This window comes from Dysidea avara, chromosome 7, assembly GCF_963678975.1.
Source record: "Dysidea avara chromosome 7, odDysAvar1.4, whole genome shotgun sequence".
NCBI lineage: Eukaryota > Metazoa > Porifera > Demospongiae > Dictyoceratida > Dysideidae > Dysidea > Dysidea avara.
In genome coordinates, this window is record NC_089278.1 from 3698195 (window position 1) to 3721404 (window position 23210).

Sequence of the window (23210 nt, forward strand, 5' to 3'; positions counted from 1 at the left end):
GCTAATGCAAGAGATAATAATGAGGGGCTAACTCTTGCTATTGAAAACACTATTTTAATTGTACAAAATGCACACACAAATAAAATCAGGGGGTCCATGACTAAAACAAAATCAGGGGGTCCATGCACAGTTACTGTTAACAGCTGTGAGATGTTAAAGATTTCCCTCATGGGAAGCCACTGCATGAATCTATCATAAAACTGCACAACTAAAACTTTAACTGATTCATGAATAATATAATTGATATGTTGCAGAGTACAAACATGTATTTCACACAGTATAGAACTACTACAAGTTAGCACCCCATATAACTATTTATTACTAATCAGCACCTCACACAACGTAAAGCCAAACCATATATCGTAACTTAATTACAATTCTTACAGGAGTGTAGATGCTAGCCAAGATCAAGCTTTTACTAGCTTGTAAAATTCTTATTTTCATTTACACCTGTATAATGTTCTCTGTTGTCCTCACTACAAGTAATTGCCAACACATTTACATATACTTTTGTCCTGAAAAATACATATACTTACTAACAACAATATTTCGAATTACAGCAAGAAAAATTACAAAACAAGCAATTCAAATTAATTTCAATTATAACAAGTCTGATTCACACACAGAAATAAATAGAATGGCCATATACAATTTCAGTGCACATAAAATGGAGATTGTGTAGTAACATTAAACACTTGAAATGCCTGTACAATATAGGCCTTCGGGTTCATCAGTATCACCTCCATTGTGAATTGGTTTCTCAGTGGCCAAGTAAATAGAACATCAAGTAACCCAGCCATTGATGCACCCACATTTTGGCCAAGCTGTTTCAAATACTTTACACCATACATGCGTCTGTTATCATAAGGCACCGGAGATTTCCAGTGGTCCTGAAAACAGTGAAAAAGGCATAAGCATCTCCCACAAAGTGTACAATTACTACTTAACTAATACATCCCATCTAAGATACCATACACACACACACGCATGCATGCATGCACGTATACACGCACACACAAAAGCAAAAAAAAGCAAAGTGTTCAGCTGCCATGCTAGCACGGCCATGCTTACCCAGTGAACCAGTACTGGGACACCTGTGCACTACTCAGGTGCTAGGAGTCAGTGCACCTGGGGCAGGACTAGTAACCCGCAGGGGGCTGTACCAGGTAAAGATGTGGACACCCAAAGTCCCACCTGGACCTGCTGTATGAGACATTTGCATGCGTGTGTATACATACACATGCACACTTAAACACATGCGTACAGGCACACCACATACCACATATACTACAGAGGTCACATACATAGTTAGTTTCCAGCAGATACCAACTATCAGGTACACTGGCAGACACATTTAACTGCCACAAGTTAACAAGAATACTCCTGTCACGGGTTATAACAGCCCCTTCATTTGGTTTAGACCCAGCCAGTATATAATAAACAGGAGCAGCAAGATAATGTTTGTTCAACATATCCAGAGCCTCATCATATGACCTAGCATGAGTGAGGACCTGTAGAATGTATTCCATATTAGGTAAACATGAATACATAGCACACATCTGCTATACCTGTCGAGCAAATAACACCACTTCAGCTCCACCAAGTAAAAGAGCATCAATACTATCCTCTATCAAGTCACCACCAAGTGAACGCTCATTGATAGATAAAGAGAATCCCTTTTTACTTATTCCAGTTGGCATCCCCTGTGATGTTAAGTGTAGCAAGCATACACAACAGGAAATAACTAACTATAGTTCCAGCAATACTGTTAATCCCAGTAAAGATTACTGAGCCATTGGAAACATATTCCACCTGATAAGACATGTACATAACTACACATATGTAAGAAGCACTGTTCTTACTATAAAGCTTGCATTTCGCAACTCATTTGGTAGATTCCAATCCAAAATTCTTCCATGTAACACTCTTCCTTCAAGATCTTGAGCAACCATAGACACACAACCAAATATTCCTGGTGGATGGACAGACTTTGAATCAGTACTATTTGGGGTGATGTTGAAGTGGTGATCTCCCATTAGCTGATGTAGAGCAAATACAACTACTGCTACACCTGCACTATACAATGTACATTGTACCTTTCTGAACTCATACATGAGGTTTATTCCAAGGATCGTCCCAACATCAACATTCCAATATTTGGCAATCCCTTTTATCTCTTCACCTAACTCTTCTCCAATAATGTTGTGAAGGTCACCCAAAACTTGGTTAACAAGCCTCTTTTCCAATTCTGCAAACTAATTTGATGTGACAATAGCTGGTACTTTGGTAATCAAAACACACACAATAGTGTGTTGTGTAGCCAAGGAAGCCATTACTGCTGCACAACAGACAAGTGTGTATATATGGAACTAGAAAACTGCCACTCACGTGAAGAAGTTTGCTACAAAAGCAGACATCACTGTGCATTTTCACAAACCAACCTGTAGAGCTATGTCAAAAAGCTTTTACATTATTGTAACACTATTGCAGTGAGGGTCAAGACATCGGGATGTGATTAGTGCGCTCCCTTCCAAATATCTGCCATTCAATCCGCAATATAATAAGAAAGTGGTTCCCAACCTTAAAATGATATTCGTCTGATGTTACAGCTCTTTTAAATCACCACAGTGAGAAAATCCCTACACTGGCATGTCATAATGATAATTTTGTTCAATACCAAAGTAAAGATTTTCTTATCTGTAATAGCATCTTGTTTCACAACTTTTTATTGCTTACTTTAATTAAATAAGTTTTTAAAAATGTTTTTATAGCATACAACTATACGCATGTGATTGTTCTGTTAGAATACTATACACACTGCTCCCTCGATTATCTGACCCTCGACCAAGATGTGTTCAGATAATCAAAAAGTTTGGATAATCAAAGCCCATTCATTTATATACAGAGCCCTGCTCAAATACTCTAATAGAACATACATCTGAGACAAAAATACTCTAATAGGGAGTCATATTCACTGTTTATATAACCAAGTGTTCAGTTTGAATAATCAAGGAAGCACTGTATTAGGGTGACTGCTGTATTAGAGTATCTCAAGTCAGCCTCTATCAAGGGGCGTGGTCATTATTCCTTATTTTCACTGCATGTGCTATTATTATAAAATTAATACAGCTAGACCAATTAAGGGGTAAGGTAAATCATGTTCAAGTAAATGTATGCTCGATCATTCAAGATCATTAATGTGTGACAACAAATCACATTTGTTATTATAAATTCATTTAATGCTAATAGGCAATTTGGCCATTAAATATCATATAGTCACATAGGTGGCGGAAGAGGGGTGCTGGGGGTGCTCCAGCACCCCCAACTATTATACTGGGGGTGCTGAGCACCCCCATCTTAAACCTGTATTGTGCAATAGTCATCAAGTGAACTCCTGCAAAGTTTCCGGAAACTGGTCAATCACAATTGAGATACTATAATAGAGCAGTCACCCTAATACAACAGTCAAGTATGTATTAAAATAGATAGCATTTTATTGACAGCTAAATCCACCAAAAATACCCCCAAATTCAATCTCCTGATACCCAATTTTCACAATTTCCTGGGGGAACATGCCCCCCAGACCCCCCTAGAATTAGTGCTTCGCACACTTACTACTACCAACATAAATTTTGGGCACCCCAAACTCTAGCACCCTTCCGCCTCCGTCATGCTGGTATATGTATGGAGAACGGAGATTTAGCTCAAATGAAAGGTGATTCATCCCTGGAAAATTTTCATATAATCCAATTCACCATCATTCATCCCTTGTTTCACCACTTAGATCCCTACTCATATAATTTTTGAATATCTAGCAACACGACCTTTAACTTTTTAGATTGCTAACAAATATGCACAAGGGAATAGGGTGGGGGTGACATGTTGATATTTAAAGTTCACTTTCCTCATATATTTACAAAGAGCATGCAGCCATTACATAACCTGAGCCATTCAAAATTCTACTTTGGAGGCTTGGTTTCCATATCAACACATGACTTTGAAACCTTGGCCACCAACACAGAGGTACCAAACTCCACTGAATGACAATAAAACTTCTGGAACAGTTCTCAACAGACCAATTTACTGCTTTCATAATGTCCTCCATTGTGACACCAGAAATCGCTGCTTTAGTTGCCGCAGCAGCAGCTCTGGTAGAATGAGCCTGAAACTTAGATGTGGTAATTCCTGGCATGACATAATCCGTCTAGCTAGAATTTACAAGCCCACGTTTGCCAATGAAAAAATGAAACAGATAATTCTCCTTAGGACTGTCACGAAAAGAAGCAAGTCTTTTGCTTGTAAACCCTGAAACCTTGGAAAAAAGAAATCAACTTGATGGTGAGATTGCTGTGACTGCTTCAATAGATAAGTTGACTACTCCATCTGATACGTCTGCTGTTAAGATCTAGTGCAGCTAAAGTAGCTCCTCTGCAAGGATGAATTAGTGCAGTTAGTATCACTGTTTTAATTGTTAAACTTTGGAGTGGAAGGGAAATGGACAGACCCTCATTCTTAAATATTGACAATACCTGGTCTACATTCCAAACGGACTCGCATAGGTGGTCTCTGGTCAAATGCTCCTTTCAGCATCTATGTCATCAAGGGATGCTTGCCAATCTCTACTCAATCTACTATGTCATGCACTGAGGAAATCACTGACCTGCAGGAGTTCAATGATCTATATTCATATCCTTCTTTAAACAACTCAGCCAAAATATCAACCATAGGGGCTCTCTACTCTGTTCCTTTCATCAGCTATTACACCATTTGAAGAGTGATTGTAGGTAGACTTATCCTTGCCTCTCCATGCTGACGCCAGTAAAGCTCCTTCTAAAGCCCTCCTGTTCTGCAGTACTGCCAGATGACTAACTGTGCAACTCCTGATGGCATGATGAATTCCTCCCAAGTCAGAGATACCACTACGTTGTCCTGTATCGGAATCAGTAGTGGGAACCTGTTGGAGGGTACCAGGGTTGCATCTTCAATAAAAATACTACCCTTGCTTGGTCCCGTTGAACCTTCACCAGTGTAACTAAGAGTAGGCGCATGGGGGTTTGCATATCCTATCTTCATAATTGGCTCCAACTCTGAGTGAAAGCATCTGTTGCTGCCGCTGCTGGGTCTGGCCTCCAACTGTAATATTGAGGTAACTGGTGAGTCATGCAGGAAGCAAATAAATAGTCCCACTGCTTTCTGGATTAGAGCAAACAGACCTGGATGGATTATCCAATCACAGTGGTCTCTTACTGTCTATGTCTACCATGTGCTCTGCAGTGAGACAAATCTCATTCTATGCACCTGAGAGTAACCAGCAAATTCATGAGCCAACCTTTCACCCTATCCAGCTTAGAGCAGCAGATTTGATCACAGTCGGGCACTCCAATGTGCTTTTTGTGGCCCTCATTCGCCATCCTACCCTGCTTTCTGTCAGGCATATAATACTTCCTTCTGAAAGATTAGCTAGAGATTTACAAAAATATTTTTCAGACTCTTTATGTTCAAATTATTTTGCTTAATAGGAATAATTATGGAAATATAATTTGCCATCTGATGTTGTCATTGCCAGATCTATTAATCGTTACTTGACAATAACTTCACTGATTCTACTGTAGTCTGTAATGGAGGTTAATAGCTTAACTGTGGTTAGCACAAAAAGAATCACGCATGCCTCCAGCCAGTTACGCAAGTGATGCAGAAGGCACCATTTGTAGGCTCGTGTGATCGAACTTCAACTCGTCGTGCGTAAAAGTGCGAGACGGAGAGCAATGATATTTCATCTCTACCTCAAACGGAATGATATCAAATAATAGGGTATCAACTTCTACTTTTACCCCGCGAACCACAGTGATAATCGTCAGAATGTGACCAGGAAGATTCTCAAGAAAGTTTCCGGCACTAGTTTGATCAATAGTGCTCTAGCCGCGGTGGCACACATAGATCACAACTGATTCTATCGGTATATGCTCCAGTATTGTCTCGCCGAGTGAGTTATCACCTACCACCGGAAGTCCCTACTAACCAGTCATCGATCGTTCTCCTTCCTTCACACAGGAAAGGAGTGAAATATAGTACATCCTGGAGGTAGGCGTAGAGGGTACCTGGCCTTTTTAGGGTAAGGTTGCTGGAATTTTCTTTTGAAAGGAATTTATGGATTGGTTGACCGCAAATTAAGCTGGTTGGATTCCACATTTTAAAGTAAAGCCCCTTGGAGGGAGGGAAAAGGGGAATGATAGCTAGGCCTGGTTCAGTTGGGGACAGGTGGATTGGCAGCTACATCAGTAGCACTCAAACATCAGCTACGTCGGTAGCAGTCACATCAGCTACGTCGGTAGCAGTCACATCAGCTACGTTGGTAGCACTCACATCAGCTACGTCGGTAGCACTCACATCAGCTACGTCGATAGCACTCGCATCAGCTACGTCGGTAGCACTCGCATCAGCTACGTCGGTAGCACTTACATCAGCTACGTCGGTAGCACTCAAACATCAGCTACTTCAGTAGCACTCACATCAGCTACATCAGTAGCACTCAAACATCAGCTGCGTCGGTAGCACTCAAACACCAGCTACGTCAGTAGCACTCAAACATCAGCTACGTCGGTAGCACTCAAACACCAGCTACGTCGGTGGCACTCAAACATCAGCTACGTCGGTGGCACTCAAACATCAGCTACGTCGGTGGCACTCAAACACCAGCTACGTCGGTGGCACTCAAACATCAGCTACGTCAGTAGCACTCACATCAGCTACGTTGGTAGCACTCAAGCATCAGCTACATTAATTGGTAGTAGCACTCAAACATCAGCTACATCAGTAGTAGCACTCAAACATCAGCTACGTTGGCAGCACTCACACATGAGCTACATCGGTAGGACTCACACATGAGCTATGTCAATAGTACTCGAACATGAGCTACATCAGTAGTACTCAAACCTGAGCTACATCAGTAGCACTCAATATGTCATTAACACCTAGACTTGAGCTGTCAGTAGCATTCAATTTGTTATTAACACCCAGACACGATCTGTCAGTAGCACTCAGACATGAACTATGTTGGTAGCGCTCAAATGAGGTAAGTTGGTACTCAAACATCAGCTACATCTCACAATGTGAGCCATGTTGGTAGCACTCACACATGAGCTACAACGGTAGCACTCAAACATGAGCTACATTGGTAGCACTCAGTCAAACACTAGCTATGTTACAAACATGAGCTATGTCAGTAGCAGTCAAACATGAGCTACGTCGGTAGTACCCAAACCTGAGTTACATCGGCAGCACTCAATATGTCAGTAACACCCAGACATGAACTACATCACTAGTAGCCAGACACGTATAGCACCCAGAGATGAGCTATGTTGGTAGCACTCTAATGAGGTAAGTTGGTACTGAAACATGAGCTACATCTCACAGTATGAGCTATGTCAGTAGCACTTAAACATGTGCTATGTCAGTAGCACTCAAACTGAACTACTATACATCAGTAGCACTCAGACATAAGCTACATTGGTAATACCCAGACATAAGCTACGTCGGTAGCACCCATACATGAGCTACATCGGTAGCACTCAAATGTGGTAAGTTAAAAGCATTTACACATGAGCTATGTCGGTAGCACTCAAACATGAGTCACAACTAGAAAAATACATTGGTAGCAGTCACATATGAACTACATCGGTAGCACTCAAACATGAGGTACGTCGGTAATAAACTGAGTGACATCGGTAGCACTCAATATGTCAGTAACACCCAGACATGAGCTACATCAGTAGCTGTAGCCAGACATGAGCTATGTTGGTAGCACTCAAGTCGGTAGCACTCAAGTCGGTACTCAAACATGAGCTATATCTCACAACATGAGCCATGTCGGTAGCACTCACACAGCATAAGCTACGCCGGTAGCACTCAAACATGAGCTACATTGGTAGCACTCACACATAAGCTATGTCAGCAGCACTGAAACATGAGTTAAGATGGTATAGCACTCAAACGAGCTATGTCAGCAGTTCTCAAACATGATCATGAGCTACATTGGTAGTACCCAAATCTGAGTTACATCGGTAGCACTCAATATGTTGATAACACCCAAAATGAGCTGTCAGTTGCACTCAGACATGAGCTACATCACTAGTAGCCAGACATGAGCGGCTATAGCACCCAGAAATGAGCTATGTTGCTAGCACCCAAATGAGGTAAGTTAGTACTCAAACATGAGTCTACATCTCACAATATGAGCTATGTCGGTAGCACGTAAACACAAACTACTATACGTCGGTAGCACTCAGGCATGAGCTACATTGATAGTGCCCAGACATGAGCTACATCGGTAGCACCCATACACAAGCTACATCGGTAGCACCCATAATTAATGTGGTAAGTTAAAAGCTTTCACACATGAGCTATGTCGGTAGCACTCAAACATGAGTTACAACAGTAGAACTCCACCATAAACATATTGGTAGCACTCAAGCATGAACTACATCAGTAGTACTCAAAACATGAGCTACATTGCAAACACTCAAGAGTGAGTAGCACTCAAACATGAGCTACATCAGTAGCACTCAAAAGAGGTACACTGGTAGCATTCAAACACGAGCTATGTCAGTAGCAAGCAAACATGAGCTACAAACATCAGTAGCACTCAGTATCAGACATGAGCTATCTCGGTAGCACATAAACATGAGCAGTCAGTAGCACTCAAACATTAGCTATATCAATAGCACTCAGACAGGAGCTATGTCAGTAGCACTCAAAAGAGGTAATTATACAAGTCGGTAACACGGGCTACTACACTCAGACATGAGCTATGTCAGTAGCACTCAGATGAGGTAAGTTGGCAGCTCTCAAACATGAGTGATGTCAGTAGCAATCACACATGAGCTACGCCAGTAACACTCAAACATGAGCTATGTCGATAGCACTCAACCATGAGCTACATCAGTAAACGTGGGCTACATCCATAGTATTCAAACATGGGCTACATTGGTAGCTCTCAAACATGAATGATGCAACATCAATTCTAGTAAAAGTAATGTGATAACTATGTTGGTATCACAGTACAATCATGCATACATCAGCTACCTGACTATCAATCACAGTGAACGTGACCTCTTGTCATCACACATTTACACGACAGCTATACTGCATGCATCAGCTGTAGTTGCTACGTCAACAACACTGTACAGTCATTATATTGCTAGCTTCTGACTACATCAGTGGTAAAAAAAAATAAAATGAAAAATGGGACAGCCATAGTACTGCTATACATTAGTACCATGCACTGTAGCAACAGCCACACATCAGCTATATTGTTACATAGGAACATGTCACAGCGGAGGTGGTAGAAACTTCAGCAGGGCAGCTACATATCAGCTATATCATCACCTGACTGCATCATGATCAGGACAGCTATACCAGTAGCACTGTACAGTCTATACTGTTAGCATCAGACTATATCAATTACAATGGAGGTAGCAGAAACATCACCAGCGTAGCCACACACCCTCACTACATCAATTGCAGCTTCAGTGGACATGACAGCTACATCAGTAGCACTGTGCAGTCACATATATCAGGTATATTGTTACATCTGACTGCATCAATTGTAGTAGATGTGACATCTGGCTTTGTCATGATCCTACATCCACACATCAGATAGATTGCTACGAATAATGTACAGCAGAAGTGTCAGGAATTTCAACTGCATACTGAAAACACCTGACGCATAAGTTGCAGACGTAACAGCCATGCCACGATTGCGGCTACACATTACTTGCGTTATTTGTACCTGCACCATTGACAGATCTTACAGATAGTAACAGCACAGGGCAGCAATGAGCTTTCTCACCTAACTGCATCACTATCACTCAGTATCAGTCACAGTGGGTGAGACAACTATGTCAGTAATGCAGTACAGTGGCCATAGCAATCACATGAGGTTGGGCTTTGGTCTCTGCAAAATCTTACATACTTAGCATGTCCAACCATGTGCTCTAAAGACTCCTCTTCACCCACACTGATCATAAAGGCCTAATTCCTGCTTCAGCTATAACGATAGCACCTGACAGTGTCATTTGCAGTATATTTGACAGTTATACAGTGGTATAGCACAGTTCACTACAGATATGTATCAGCTATACATGACAACATCGATGGCAGTAAACAAAATGGCTACTCAGTTGCCTATACAGTAGCATATCAGTTACTGCACTTAACTGAATGACAGGACAGCTACATTTGTAGCATGGTACAGTGACACATCAGCTGATCACTACCACTAAATGGCAGGACTTGCAGCAGCTGTGGCCACAGTTTAAGCATGCTTCAGCTACACCGAGAGCATATGACTATACCTGCTAAGTGACCAGCACAGTGTAGTCAGTCATCAACTTGAGCGTTAGCACCAGACTATATTATTTGCTGTAGCTAGATGTGGCAGCGATGTTCAGTAGCACATGTACAGTACACACATATCAGCTAAATCAATAACCAATAATCAAGATGACCAGCTGCGACTAGTACAGCTCACTTGCTGGGAACACCTTGACTAGAACTCCTAGCAATCAAAAAAGAAAAACAAACAAAAAAAAAAAAACAAAAAAAAAAAACAGACTAGAATATTCTATATCCAGCTAGTCAGGATGTGACAGATAAGCAGCACACTATAACAGCTATGGTGACCACCGAACAAAGCAACCGAGTGAGTCTAGATCTAGTAGCACTACTTCAGGCAACAAGACAAGTTGTACTAAGGTATTTGATCATTACCACATGCCAGCGGTATCATGCACTAGTTTATTGAAATCACACCAGGCATGGTTAACACACATACCTACACTATAAATAGAGATGTGAGATTGCCCTAAGCAGTATCAGATTAGTGACACATAGACACATCAGACTGGGCTGTGCCTCAATTCTCCGGATATGGGGAACACGTCAATTACGATTGTGTCAAGAGTGCACAAATAGGTGAGCCAATATTACTCACTATGACTGCACTGCGAGCTGGGGACAGAGCGCAACTGCACATCAGCTAGGTCATCACATGACTACAGTGCAAAAATCCAACAGGCCATGCAGCCACTAAAACGCACTTGCATACACACGTACATTATAGATTAATAACAAGCTATAGCTACGGCTACTGATACTGCCAACTTTGCACCACGCTGGTGACACACCTATAGCAAGCAGTCTTAGCGTAAGTCATAACTACGACCATAAAACTTCAATCAAACAAAGGCTGTAGTGTCACGCAGCTAAGTATCGATGAAGCTGGGGTAGTCCGCTGACAGCGGATTGCTCGCCAGACCAGGGCATGGCACTGATACAACATCACTCACTTAACGTTTTGAAATATATTCCTTTCTATACCGGCCAGTATCAACAACCAATAGCAATTTGCAGCTCCTAAACTGCGCTGCTGGCACGGTTTACATAGAGGTGGCCAGGTAGCCATGAATAGGCAGACACACGTGCTAACCCTATGGCGCTAACGCTTAACAGTGCCTATCAAAGGCGACAAGACCTCATCTGGGCGATAGGAAAACCAAGCTCAAACAAGATGATCATTTTTGACAAGGTTTAAACTACTCCAACTAGCCACTTAGAACCCCCTGCTACCCCATTATGGGCTTTCTTTGGGCTATGGAACTCTCGTCCAGATAGGCTCGAGTTAGCTGCAGGGGCCAAAAATCCTACATCGAGCCATACAGATTACAACAAAGGCTCGAAAACGCAATAGCAGCTACGTGCTTGTCACCGACCTGCGTTGAGAGGGGATCACGTGCACCTGATCACGTGATTAAACAACCTGACCACCTGCCAAAAATATAGTTAATAGTGATACTACCAGCATCTACTAAATGTAATTCGATGAATACTTAATACCACCAACAACCACAATACGTGATTCGATAAATATGTGCTAATTAAATTTTTATGCTTTTCTTTTTTCTATAGTTTTAATTACGTCATAACTACATACCTCATCCTTGAAATATTTCAGCAAGTAGGGGACACTGGCATTATACCTGTCCAGAATGTGATTCCATCGTTCACTTGGTGGAGCATCAAGGTCCAGTTTAAACGTCTCCATGGGATAATTCGGACTGAAAGCGTACGCTACTCCCACCCATAGTAGCAGCAGGGCGATGACAGCAAACGACAACCTCATGTTTACAGGCGTTTAGTTGTTAGATAAATAACGCCACGAGAGAAAGAGAACTGTGACCGTCTGGCTGGAACTCCTCCCACAAAACTGCTTGGTGTAAAATTATGACCTTATCGCGCATGCGCTTATAATCAAGTCAAGATTGAGATAACAGTCATCACATACATGTAAGTTGTTATTTACAAAATGTGGGTCTATGCATGATGCTCCAATTGCTAAGCTGAACTGTGACTGTCTTTCACATGTACTCTGCCATGTGACGCGTGTATCACTAATAGCTATATATAGATAACAAGTTATGGGTGGGAATCACCACTGCAATCAAGTTTTGGCACATGAATACCTTCTGCCTGAACACTCAACACTACAAAACCATGCATGGGGGTGGATCCAGGGTTTGACAAGGGGGTGGGTAGGGGGCTGCACCAGGGTATTGGGGTCTGGGGGGCACAAGCTATTTCATGTTTCAGGACTAAAAGTTTTGGTTTTATGTACAAATCATACTGCTTTCTAAGTGGACTACATTGATCAAGAGTTGTATAGAGATAAGTGACAGTCATGAGTAGTTCAACTAAAAATACACAAGACCATGTGCATTCATTTGCAAAAACCTTAGCAGCATGCCCATGCATGGGGTAGTGCTGAGATCCTAGTTTTTATACTCGACAACTATGTAGGATTCTGAATAGCGTATGTGTTAGCTGTTCTATTAGAGTATTTGACAGCATGCAGTCCATATAATACCGATATATAAAAGAATTGAATCAATATTTTATAACTTATATAGTTTGTGAATATAGTTGGTCACATCAGTTATGTTGATATTCATGGCGAATTTGTATAGTTATGCTTTCATGGAACAATATTCCAGAAACGGCCATCTGATCTTTGAATGGCTGTAAAGGTTTATTGTATTCATTTCCTTTGAGTTGGCCTTATCCGGCTGCATGTCCTACTCTTTAGCCTGTTTCAATATTATTGTGTAGAAACTGTGTATAGAATGTAAACTGTGATAATGTACATCATGCATGTTGCATAGTGTTAAAAGCATATAAAACTAGTATGCATCTGTGAGTCTGCGAAAATGATGAGGCCTGAGGGTTAATATTTACACTAGATTGGCTGGCCGCTCTATTAGAGGAATACCTTGATCCTTTACTATTACAACAAATAAGTCAGTGCTCCCTCCTCTACTGGCTCCACTATACTTCAAGTATCACTGCTAACCGCTGCTGCCTCATTGACTCACAGGGTGGTGGAAGAAGCTAAAAGAGAGCTAGTAGGACAATGAAACTTACACACTGCATGCGTGGAATCATATATCGCTCAAGAAGGCTCTATAGAAAGCAGATATTGGTAAGATAATTAGAATTTCATGTGCATGTTGATTTGAAGACAGCATACAACCCATGCAGTACCTCAGGATGCATGCACCATACATTATGGACAATCCAACCATATAATCCCAAGCTGTGTAGATACATTGATGTACACTTCCACAGTGGTGCATGTGCTGATATTCTACATCACTACGTACGTGTCGAGTGTTTTGTGATTTAGAGATCATTTAGCTATTAATTTGCAAAAGGCGCTTACTGATTTTGGTGACATGCACACATAAGGAGTTTATAGCAGAGTAGCTGTTTCACAGATTTATAGCTAGATAAGGAATTTCATTTTACAATGCAGCAACAGTACTAAACCCATTACAATACCAAGTTCATGAAGAAAGCAAAACCCTTTGTGTTGGACATATATAGATTTAAAAATAATTATATTGATGCATGTGTATAAAGTTGGTCAATGTCAGAAATATATTTACCACCAAATTTTCAAAAACAAGCAAGTTACAATTACAATGTACACACTTAGCAAGAACATGGTGACAACAATTACAATAAGCCTGACACACATAAATATATACAAATATATACATAATATTAATTGAATTATAGTATATATTATTATCATACATCCTGCACATATATACATTGTCAGTGCACATAAAATGGAGATTGTGTAGTAACATTAAACACTTGAAATGCCTGTACAATATAGGCTTTCGGGTTCATCAGTATCACCTCCATTGTGAATTGGTTTCTCAGTGGCCAAGTAAATAGAACATCAAGTAACCCAGCCATTGATGCACCCACATTTTGGCCAAGCTGTTTCAAATACTTTACGCCATACATGCGTCTGTTATCATAAGGCACAGGAGATTTCCAGTGGTCCTGAAAAACAGTGAAAATAAGCATCTCCCACAAAGTGTACAATTGCTAAACTATACAACACACATCCTATCCAAGATACCATACATCCGCATGCACACACACACACACACGCACGCACGCACGCACACACACTTAAACACACATGTACAGCTACACCACATAACACACACCACATATACTACAGAGGTCACATACATAGTTAGTTTCCAGCAGATACCAACTATCAGGTGCACTGGTAGACACATTTAACTGCCACAAGTTAACAAGAATATTCCTGTCACGTGTTATAACAGCCCCTTCATTTGGTTTAGACCCAGCCAGTATATAATAAACAGGAGCAGCAAGGTAATGTTTGCTCAACATATCCAGAGCCTCATTATATGATTTAGCATGAGTGAGGACCTGTAGAATGTATTCCATATTAGGTAAACATAAATACACAACACGCATCTGCTTTACCTGTCGAGCAAATAATACCACTTCAGCTCCACCAAGTAAAAGAGCATCAATACTATCCTCTATCATGTCACCACCAAGTGAACGCTCATTAAGAGAAAGAGAAAATCCTCTCTTACTGATTCCAGTGGGAATACCCTGTATCATACATGCATTATACATGATCCATAATACATGTAAAACTCACTATTGATCCAACAAGGCCACTAATTCCAGTAAAGATTACCGAGCCATTGGAAACATAGTCCAACTGGTAAAATAAGTAAACCTCTACACACACACACTGAATGTAGTGAAGTTCTCACCATGAAACTTGAGTTTCGCAATTCATTTGGCAGATTCCAATCCAAAATTCGTCCATGAAAAACTCTTCCTTTTGGGTCTTGAGCAATGACAGATGTACAGCCAAATATTCCTGGTGGATGGACAGAATGATCAGTGCCATTAGGAGTGATGTTAAAGTGGTGATCTCCCAGTAGCTGATACAGAACACACCTAGTTATTATACTCCTGTACTGCAGACATTGTACCTTTCTGAACTCGTACATGAGGTTCATTCCGAGAATTACTCCAACATCAACATTCCAGTACTTTGCAATCCCTTTTATTTCTTCACTAAACTCTTCTCCAATGATTTTACGAAGGTGACCCAAAACTCGGTTAACAAGAGTCTTTTCCAAATCAGTAAACTGGTTTAAAAAACAATAACATGATTTGGCACTTAAACTTCAATAAAACTTTCAACATGTCCATGCCGCTTAGTCAACAACTAGGAATTGTAGTGGGTTTAATAACACACAAATGCATGCGTGCACATCACATAAGGGACATTCCAAGAATACTGATTCAATCACTTCAAAGTGTTGTGGTATTAAGTTCCTGTTACATGCGTAAGATCACAAAAGGGAAAGAATCAATCAATAACAGTTCCACGAATATATAACTTATGTAGTGTTACATTACCAGAAAAATTTAAGAATTTATGTTAGTTATATAGCACTTAGCACTATCTGGTTACATAAATGGATGACTTGGTAGGACATTTGAACATCCAACCAACTAAAGAGTACTACCATCCAGAGAAATACTATAGGTGAAGCATCTATTATGAAATGGTCATGTACCATCACATGGGGAAACACAGCAGCACTGGTAGCATTTGTATATGTGGTTTGTGGAAAATAGTCCCATGACCATAGTGAACATGTGGTTTATAATAAACAACTCAAGTATGGTGGTATTATATTTGATGCAACACCCATGGGAATATCAAAACACCCACACTGATAATTAACGCTGTAATGAACTCAGTCAATGTAAATGTTGGTTGTCACTTTAACTTCCTAAAGTTCCTGTGAATACGTACTATTATAGGCTTCGTATTGCAGTTACATGGCTATCAGATTTACATGTGGTAGCTAACATTTGATACAATACCTACACTATTAGGCAGAAACTATGAAAGTAACTAGTTTTTATAGTGGCGATGTGTTATAATGTCTGCCTTCAGATGAGGTATGATACGCTCACATGTGTTACTAGAATTTGTATAGAGTAAATAAGAAAAACAAAACAATTTTAGGTGTCTTTAAAGAGTTTGCTGTGGCCGCACGAGACCGAGGTCTCATCATATTGATCATATTGTAATGAATTTACGTGTTTCTTCAATGATGGTTCTCTCTCTCTCTGTGGTAAACAATCGGATGAACATCACATGGGTAAAATCTAAAAAGTGAGCGAGAGTGTTCTACTGCTAATACAGCCTGCACAAACAGTACAGAGTCTTTGATCAATTCAATTTTTGGTAAATGCATAACGAGATGCATAATTACAACATATATAGGCCTACCTCGCTCTCGAAGTATTTCAGTATGTAGGGTACGCTGGCATTATACCTTCCCAGAATGTGATTCCATCGTTCACTTGGTGGCTCATCAAGGTCCAGGGTGAACGTCTCCATGGGATAATTCGGACTGAAAGCGTACGCCACTCCCACCAATACTAGCAGGACGATGACTACCACACGTACCATGTTCAAGACTGTGAAGCTGTAACAACAGCGCTTAGTTCTATCAGATATAAATACCAGGCACTCCTTGAAACACTCCCAGTCTACTCCCACCAGAGCATATAAACAAACCTCGAAACAAACGCATGCGCTTAACTTCTGAATTGACTACCGGAAATTTTCGAGGGACGAAACTTTCGCGAATTTCGCGAGTGAAGAGATAGCTTCGTGAAAATATAATCGTGACTTTCGTGAATTTAAAAACGTGAAAATCGTATTTTGCACAGTTTAGCGAAAGTTTCATTCCTCAAAAGTTTCCCACTATACGGTAAATGGATTCGATGGTGGTTCACTTCATACGAGAAGCAGGTGTGTCGCTGGTTGATCTGTTAACCTATCTGTTGTGTTTGATTTTTGGTAGGGTGGAAACTAAAGCTTCGTGAAACTGCCACTTCAACAGCTCTTGTGTTTTATCATAAGTTTAAATCCGCGTTTACCCTTGAAGTCAATGAAAATACTGATCATCACGTGAGCATTAAAAATATATCTGCAGGTGATAATGTTCATAAACAGCTAATTGCTATGGCTGCCTTGTACCTGGCAAGCAAAACAAATGAAGAAACTCATTTGAAACTAAGTGACATAGTGAATACCTGTTATAGGTATAATATTTTAAGCTGCACAATCTTCAACGCAATTTTTTGCAGGTGCCTGCATAAAGATAAACCTCCACTAGAAATTGGTGATATGTATTGGAAGTTGAAGGACAGTGTGGCTGCTTATGAACTAGTACTCTTGAGAGCTCTCAAATTTCAAACAGAAATCATTTTGCCACATAAAGTTAAGCCAAAAGGAAATAACAAAACAGACATTGTTATTTCTTTGTTCTAGTATCTTCTTCATTATTTTTTGGTGATATCATATTGGGAAACAGAGAAACTATATACCTGGAATCAAGTCCGGCAGCTTGCATGGTGCTTCCTGCAGGACTTATTTCACACAACATTATGTGTCAGACACTCACCACAGTTGCTAGCCACCACTGTGTTGTACCTAGCCATGGCATGTCATGGCATGCAGGTTGAAGGCAGGAGGATGAGACGACAATGGTGGGAGGTAAATGGAAATATCATGTAGGAAGGTTCCCCAATGTCTGTGCTTATTAGGTGTTTAGTCCAGGATGCAGCGAAGAGACACTAAAAGAAATTGGAGTGGAACTATTGAGTTTATATGATGACAATACTAAACACAAACAATAATGTATACCATTATTATGTGAATTAATGTGTTCAAATTTCAATTTGTTCCTTTCTTCTTTTGCCAATATTCTTCCCTTTGTTGCCAGTATTTCTCTTCCCTTGCTTTGCCTTCTTTAGCTTGTTTTTCTTTTACTTGTCGGACTAATTGGAAACCATCAAATTTTGGATGTTGTCTGGTGGTTCTCTGAAGCATAAACTGCAGGAATAGTTTGGCACAGTCAGGGTTGAAGTGTTGCAATCCCTCCCCTGGGACAACAGACTCAAACAGTTTCATAACAGGGCCAACGTAGAATACATTCCAACATTTCTTGTTACTTCTTAGGTCAAGAGTGTTCAACTGATAGCAAAAATAAGCAAACCATTGTCCGTTTGTGAATATTCCTTGGCTGGCCAGTGGAAATGAAAGATCTTCATCTAATTTATGACCATCTTGTACTGACTGAGCTGCTGCTTGAGCAAACAAAGTGATCAGGGCACGGGAAGATACTTGCTCTTCGGTTACACTGCTACTGTCAACACACAACACAGTATGACCAAACGGAAAGTTGCTATGACGACTAAATCCACCAAACACTGTAATCCGGTTGAATGGGTGCATAAACATGTTCATCGAACGTGCTGTGTATTCCACTGGAGGTATGTTATTACGGGAAAATGAAGGCTCTACAAACAGCTCCAAAGGGTTGCTGGTATGGAACACATAAGCTGGCTTTAATATTGTAATGTAATTAACAGATTTCCTTCTCCAGTAACACTCAATTTTTGGGTAGCAAGCAAGAGAGGAATTTAGCAAGTGGTTGTAGTCACTGGCGTGTTTCCATAATGGGCTGAACATGTTCTGCAGGACTCCAGCTGCTATTTCCTTATCGCCAAATTTCTGTCGTGTTTGGAAAGCAAGTGTTTGTGAGACCCTCTCCTCCACATCTTTTATGTCTTGTTTGTCAACTGCACAGTCAGTTATCCTTGATGGAAGTCCCCGGATTACCGAGGTCTTAGTCAGCCATTGGTACTTCATGAGGGGATCCATTGTAACAGTTGTAGGGATAACAAGATTACACTTCCGCCACACAGAACTGGGTCCCAAGAGATGAGGAATCCTTTTTGGTTGCACTGGCTTGCGTCCACGTCCATAAGTTCTTGTACATGACCTTCGAGGAAACGTGGTCATCTGACAGAACATTTTATAAGTCAATACCACAATCGAAAACTTTATAAAAAGCCACACCTCTTTCCTGGAAATTCTGTGCGCGTTAATAAAACCAAGGAATAAGACTGCTGTCAACTGCAGCGGCGATGGATGATGAAAATACGATCCGGGCACCAGCATCCTTCAGTGACTACACACAGGCAGGAATGGACGTTCTTCTTCTCGGGAAGGTGGAGAAAGCCTTGCACCTACTGGACGCTGCTTATTATTTGTACCCGGAAAAGCGACCGCAGCTGTGGCAAAGAGGACTGGCCTGCTACTATGGAGGAAGATATGAGGACGGTGCAGCACAGTTTGAACTGGACATGAAAGAGAATAATTTAGACGTGGAGGAAGTGTTGTGGCATTTTATGTGCAACTGTAAACTGTATGGGTTTGAAAATGCAAGAGAAAGAGGCTTTCTTCATCTCGGCGGTGAACCTAACGTTGTCCCAATGGGAGAAGTGTTGGGGCTATTTCACGGGACACAAACTGTAGAAGACGTCTTGAAAGTTGCCATGCCACAGCCAGGCCAACAAACATATGTAAAGAGCTATAATGGAACAAATGCTTTAGCCTATGCTCATTTCTACACAGGGCTCTATTTTGAGGCTACTGATGATACTGATAATATCAAGTCTGCCTTAACTCACTTTGAGAAGGCAGCAGCATTTGAAAATCCTGACTATATTGGCAAGTTGATGAAATTTCATTTGGAGCTTTTTAAAACAAAAGTGTATATGCCGTCACTTATGCTTCGTACTACATTGCAAGGTTGTAGATTTTCCGCTATCATTCAAGGTGGATGGCAGCTCTCCAGTGGCCACCAGATAGCAGCAAATGTTTCAACACCTCATTCAGTGGTTGCTGGCCTGCTCAAGGCGATTGACTACGGCATCACCTCCTTTGATTGTGGAGACATCTACACTGGAGTTGAACGCCTTTACGGGAAATTGTTAAAAGCTCACTGCAAGCGAGGAGGCAGCAGAAGCGATATTGAAATCCTCACCAAGTTTGTCCCAGACTTGCAAGCTATTCAAGCTGGCCAGGTGGATGAAGCATATGTCAGAAGTGTTGTACACAGATCCCTTGGTAGACTAGGGACCACTTACCTTGACTTGGTTCAGTTTTACTGGTGGGATCATTCAGTACAGCAGTACCTTGATGTCATTCGATATCTTAGCTTGCTACAACAAGAAGGAGTAATTAGAAAAATTGGTCTAGCAAATTTTAATAAAGATCTGTGTAGAGAAATGCTTTCTACTGGTGTTAGTATATCATCAGTGCAGGTACATAAGTTTATATTGCAGATTCCTGTTATATGGAAAAATATTTGTAGGTTCAGTACTCACTGTTGGACAGACGTCCTGAAAAATCAGGATTAGTCCAACTGTGTGTGGATAATGATATAGCTGTATTTGCGTATGGAGTGCTGGCTGGAGGTTTTCTAACTGATAAATGGGTGGGAAAGCCCCCACCATCGCCAGAGGTATAATTACTTACATTAGACTAACTTTTTTTTATGTTAATGTAGTTACTCGCTAATCGCAGTCTTGTTAAATACTGGTTGATCATTGAAGAGTTTGGTGGCTGGGAGTTATTTCAAAAGCTGCTGGAGGCATTAAAACAAATAGCTGAGGACCGTTCTCCAATCTATATTACCCGTGATTTTAAAGTCAATGTTACCATTGCCATGGTAGCGATTCAGTATGTTCTGAGCAAGTACTTCATATCAGCAGTTATAACAGCTGCCCACAAGCCATGGTTAGTAAGAGTTTGATAATTGAATAATTTACCATTTTAACTCTGATGTAGCTATCACGAATCTTTGATGGGAGCTTGCTACTTGAGACTTACTCCACTAGACTTTTTTGCAATTGAACAAGTTCTGTCTCAATCTGGAGGTCTGTCTGGACAGGTGTATGGGCTGGAGCAGCACATATCAGGTAGCCATGGAAGGATAATGAGGTATAATCTCAACCAAATAAATCAGGCAGCACATCTTGAAGAAATCTGTGAGAGGTATGAATCATTGCTATTTTTAACCCTTTTATGTCATCTTTTACAGATTTCTTGAGTTATATTTCTCAGCTCACCCAGAAGAAGCCACTAAGATGGGCTACCATCCTTCAGCAGTGGATCAGTACATAGTGGATTCTTCTGGCTTTGATTATTTTAGTTATTCAATGCATGCCATCACAAGCATCTGTTATGATGCTTCAGTAAATCTGTACACCGAAGAGGAGATAGCCAACTATGTGTCCATGATGAAGGGCTTGTATCATGAAATTGAAGGCATTGATGAAAGCACTTTGAATGAGGATCAACTAGTAGACCTGCAGTTGCTGAAATCTCGTATAATGCTGGAGCTACTGCAGTGGGAAAAGTTAGAAAGATACAAGAAGGACTTGCTTCACTATCTTCCAGTTGACAGCATCAACTCGCTTCTACCTGTTTGGGGAGGCAATATGACTGGTAGCAAAACTTATACTTCACAGCATGTTCATCCTGGAATGAGTAACACCAGTCAAGATTATCGTGTAGTATGCCTGTTGAGTCGACTACAGTCTCTGCCTCGTGTGCTGTTGCAGGCTGAGCAGGTTGTGAGCCAACCATGTAAGGAGGTTGTTGAGACTGCCATCCGAACTTGCAAACACCTCAAAACCTTTCTTGCTAGTGAGTTTCCACAACTTGTCTCAGGCTTTGTTTGTAATGCAGATCTTCTTGGTGAACTTTTATGTACAGCTCTTATTGGAGCTGCTTCTGTTGACAAATTTTGTCGATTTACTGAAGAAAGTCTGCTACTGAACAGCAGTAGTGGGTCTGTAGTTGGGAAGAAATATTATACACAGATTTTACAATATGAGCACCTTTTAGAAGGCACTGAAGAACTGTTAGCAATAGGAGAAAGACATTTTGCCAAAATAAAACAAGAACTTGCTCTTCTTGCTGCTAAACTCAGTCCAGGAAAGAGCTGGCAAGATATAACCAGATATATTATTTGGCTACACCACCCGAAATCAGACCAGCTGCTTGATGCGTACATGTCAGAAATAAGCAACGCTAGGTCTCACATGATGTCACATGATCTGGTATCATCACTGCCGGAAAATGAAAAGGTTGTAGGCTTCTACACTCCAGAGATTTTGAGGCCATTTTCTCCATTTGGTGACTTCTTAAACCCTCCACCTTTTGGGATGAGTAACACTGGTCAGTTGATGTTGCACTCTGTGCATACTCTTCAGCTTGATCCAAAGGAAGAAGAAAGGCTTTTACAAGCACATGATTACACTTGGATTAGAGTCATTGCACCACATGAATGCTACCCTGGTCACCATGTGCAAGCTCTTCATGCCCAACAGAATCCTCGTATTCTAAGGAAATTTGTAGTTTCAACTTACTTTTATGAGGGATGGGGTCTGTATACTGAAGAACTGGCTTTTGAGACTGGCTTTTTTGCAAGGAAGTTAGCTAACGACACTTCTGTCTTGTTTTCAGCTGATGAAAGCAATGCATTAACTCGTCTTACGCAGTTGAGGTTGCAGCTATGGAGAGCAGCTCGTGTCATTCTTGATATCAAGTTGAACACAGGTTGCATGACGTTTGCTGAGTGTCAGGAATTTCTGGAGCGAGAGGTGATGTTTGACCCAGACTCCAGCCGTGGTGAAGTTTACATGTATTTGTCTCGGCCTGGATATGCACCATGCTACTTAGCTGGCTTTGTGGAGATCATGAAGTTGAGGGGTGAGCTCAAGGAGAGGATGGGAGATGAGTTTGGTTTGAAATTATTTCACGATTTATTGCTAAGTAAGGGTTGTCTGCCATTTAAACTACTACGAATTCTTTTAAAGTTTTAGCTTTGTAACATGATGTTCGTATATTAATTGCAGCACTA

At 40.9% G+C, this 23210-nt stretch overlaps 5 protein-coding genes across 5 annotated transcripts; 2 read left to right on the plus strand and 3 right to left on the minus strand.

Moving 5' to 3' along the window:
* Positions 1-486: 486 nt before the first annotated feature.
* On the minus strand, positions 487-12296 carry LOC136261643 (N-acylethanolamine-hydrolyzing acid amidase-like). The gene is made up of 7 exons (XM_066055680.1): positions 11990-12296; positions 2097-2255; positions 1863-2039; positions 1750-1812; positions 1569-1703; positions 1305-1511; positions 487-890 (listed from the first exon to the last, which is right to left on the minus strand). The coding sequence occupies exons 1-7, from the start codon at positions 12176-12178 to the stop codon at positions 654-656; spliced, it is 1167 nt and encodes a 388-aa protein (XP_065911752.1). The 5' UTR covers positions 12179-12296; the 3' UTR covers positions 487-653.
* A 1670-nt stretch (positions 12297-13966) lies between these two features.
* LOC136261653 (N-acylethanolamine-hydrolyzing acid amidase-like) lies at positions 13967-17021 on the minus strand. Its single transcript, XM_066055691.1, has 7 exons — positions 16712-17021; positions 15393-15551; positions 15168-15341; positions 15050-15112; positions 14866-15000; positions 14602-14808; positions 13967-14406 (listed from the first exon to the last, which is right to left on the minus strand). The coding sequence occupies exons 1-7, from the start codon at positions 16892-16894 to the stop codon at positions 14170-14172; spliced, it is 1158 nt and encodes a 385-aa protein (XP_065911763.1). The 5' UTR covers positions 16895-17021; the 3' UTR covers positions 13967-14169.
* A 14-nt stretch (positions 17022-17035) lies between these two features.
* On the plus strand, positions 17036-18170 carry LOC136261654 (cyclin-Q-like). The gene is made up of 6 exons (XM_066055692.1): positions 17036-17239; positions 17292-17398; positions 17444-17532; positions 17578-17710; positions 17762-17986; positions 18037-18170. The coding sequence occupies exons 1-6, from the start codon at positions 17203-17205 to the stop codon at positions 18127-18129; spliced, it is 684 nt and encodes a 227-aa protein (XP_065911764.1). The 5' UTR covers positions 17036-17202; the 3' UTR covers positions 18130-18170.
* On the minus strand, positions 18077-19346 carry LOC136261651 (large ribosomal subunit protein mL65-like). The gene has a single exon (XM_066055688.1). The coding sequence runs from the start codon at positions 19307-19309 to the stop codon at positions 18167-18169; it is 1143 nt and encodes a 380-aa protein (XP_065911760.1). The 5' UTR covers positions 19310-19346; the 3' UTR covers positions 18077-18166.
* Positions 19333-23173, plus strand: LOC136261646 (uncharacterized). Its single transcript, XM_066055683.1, has 5 exons — positions 19333-20604; positions 20655-20804; positions 20850-21079; positions 21131-21337; positions 21384-23173. The coding sequence occupies exons 1-5, from the start codon at positions 19423-19425 to the stop codon at positions 23170-23172; spliced, it is 3558 nt and encodes a 1185-aa protein (XP_065911755.1). The 5' UTR covers positions 19333-19422; the 3' UTR covers position 23173.
* The last annotated feature ends 37 nt before the right edge of the window (positions 23174-23210 follow it).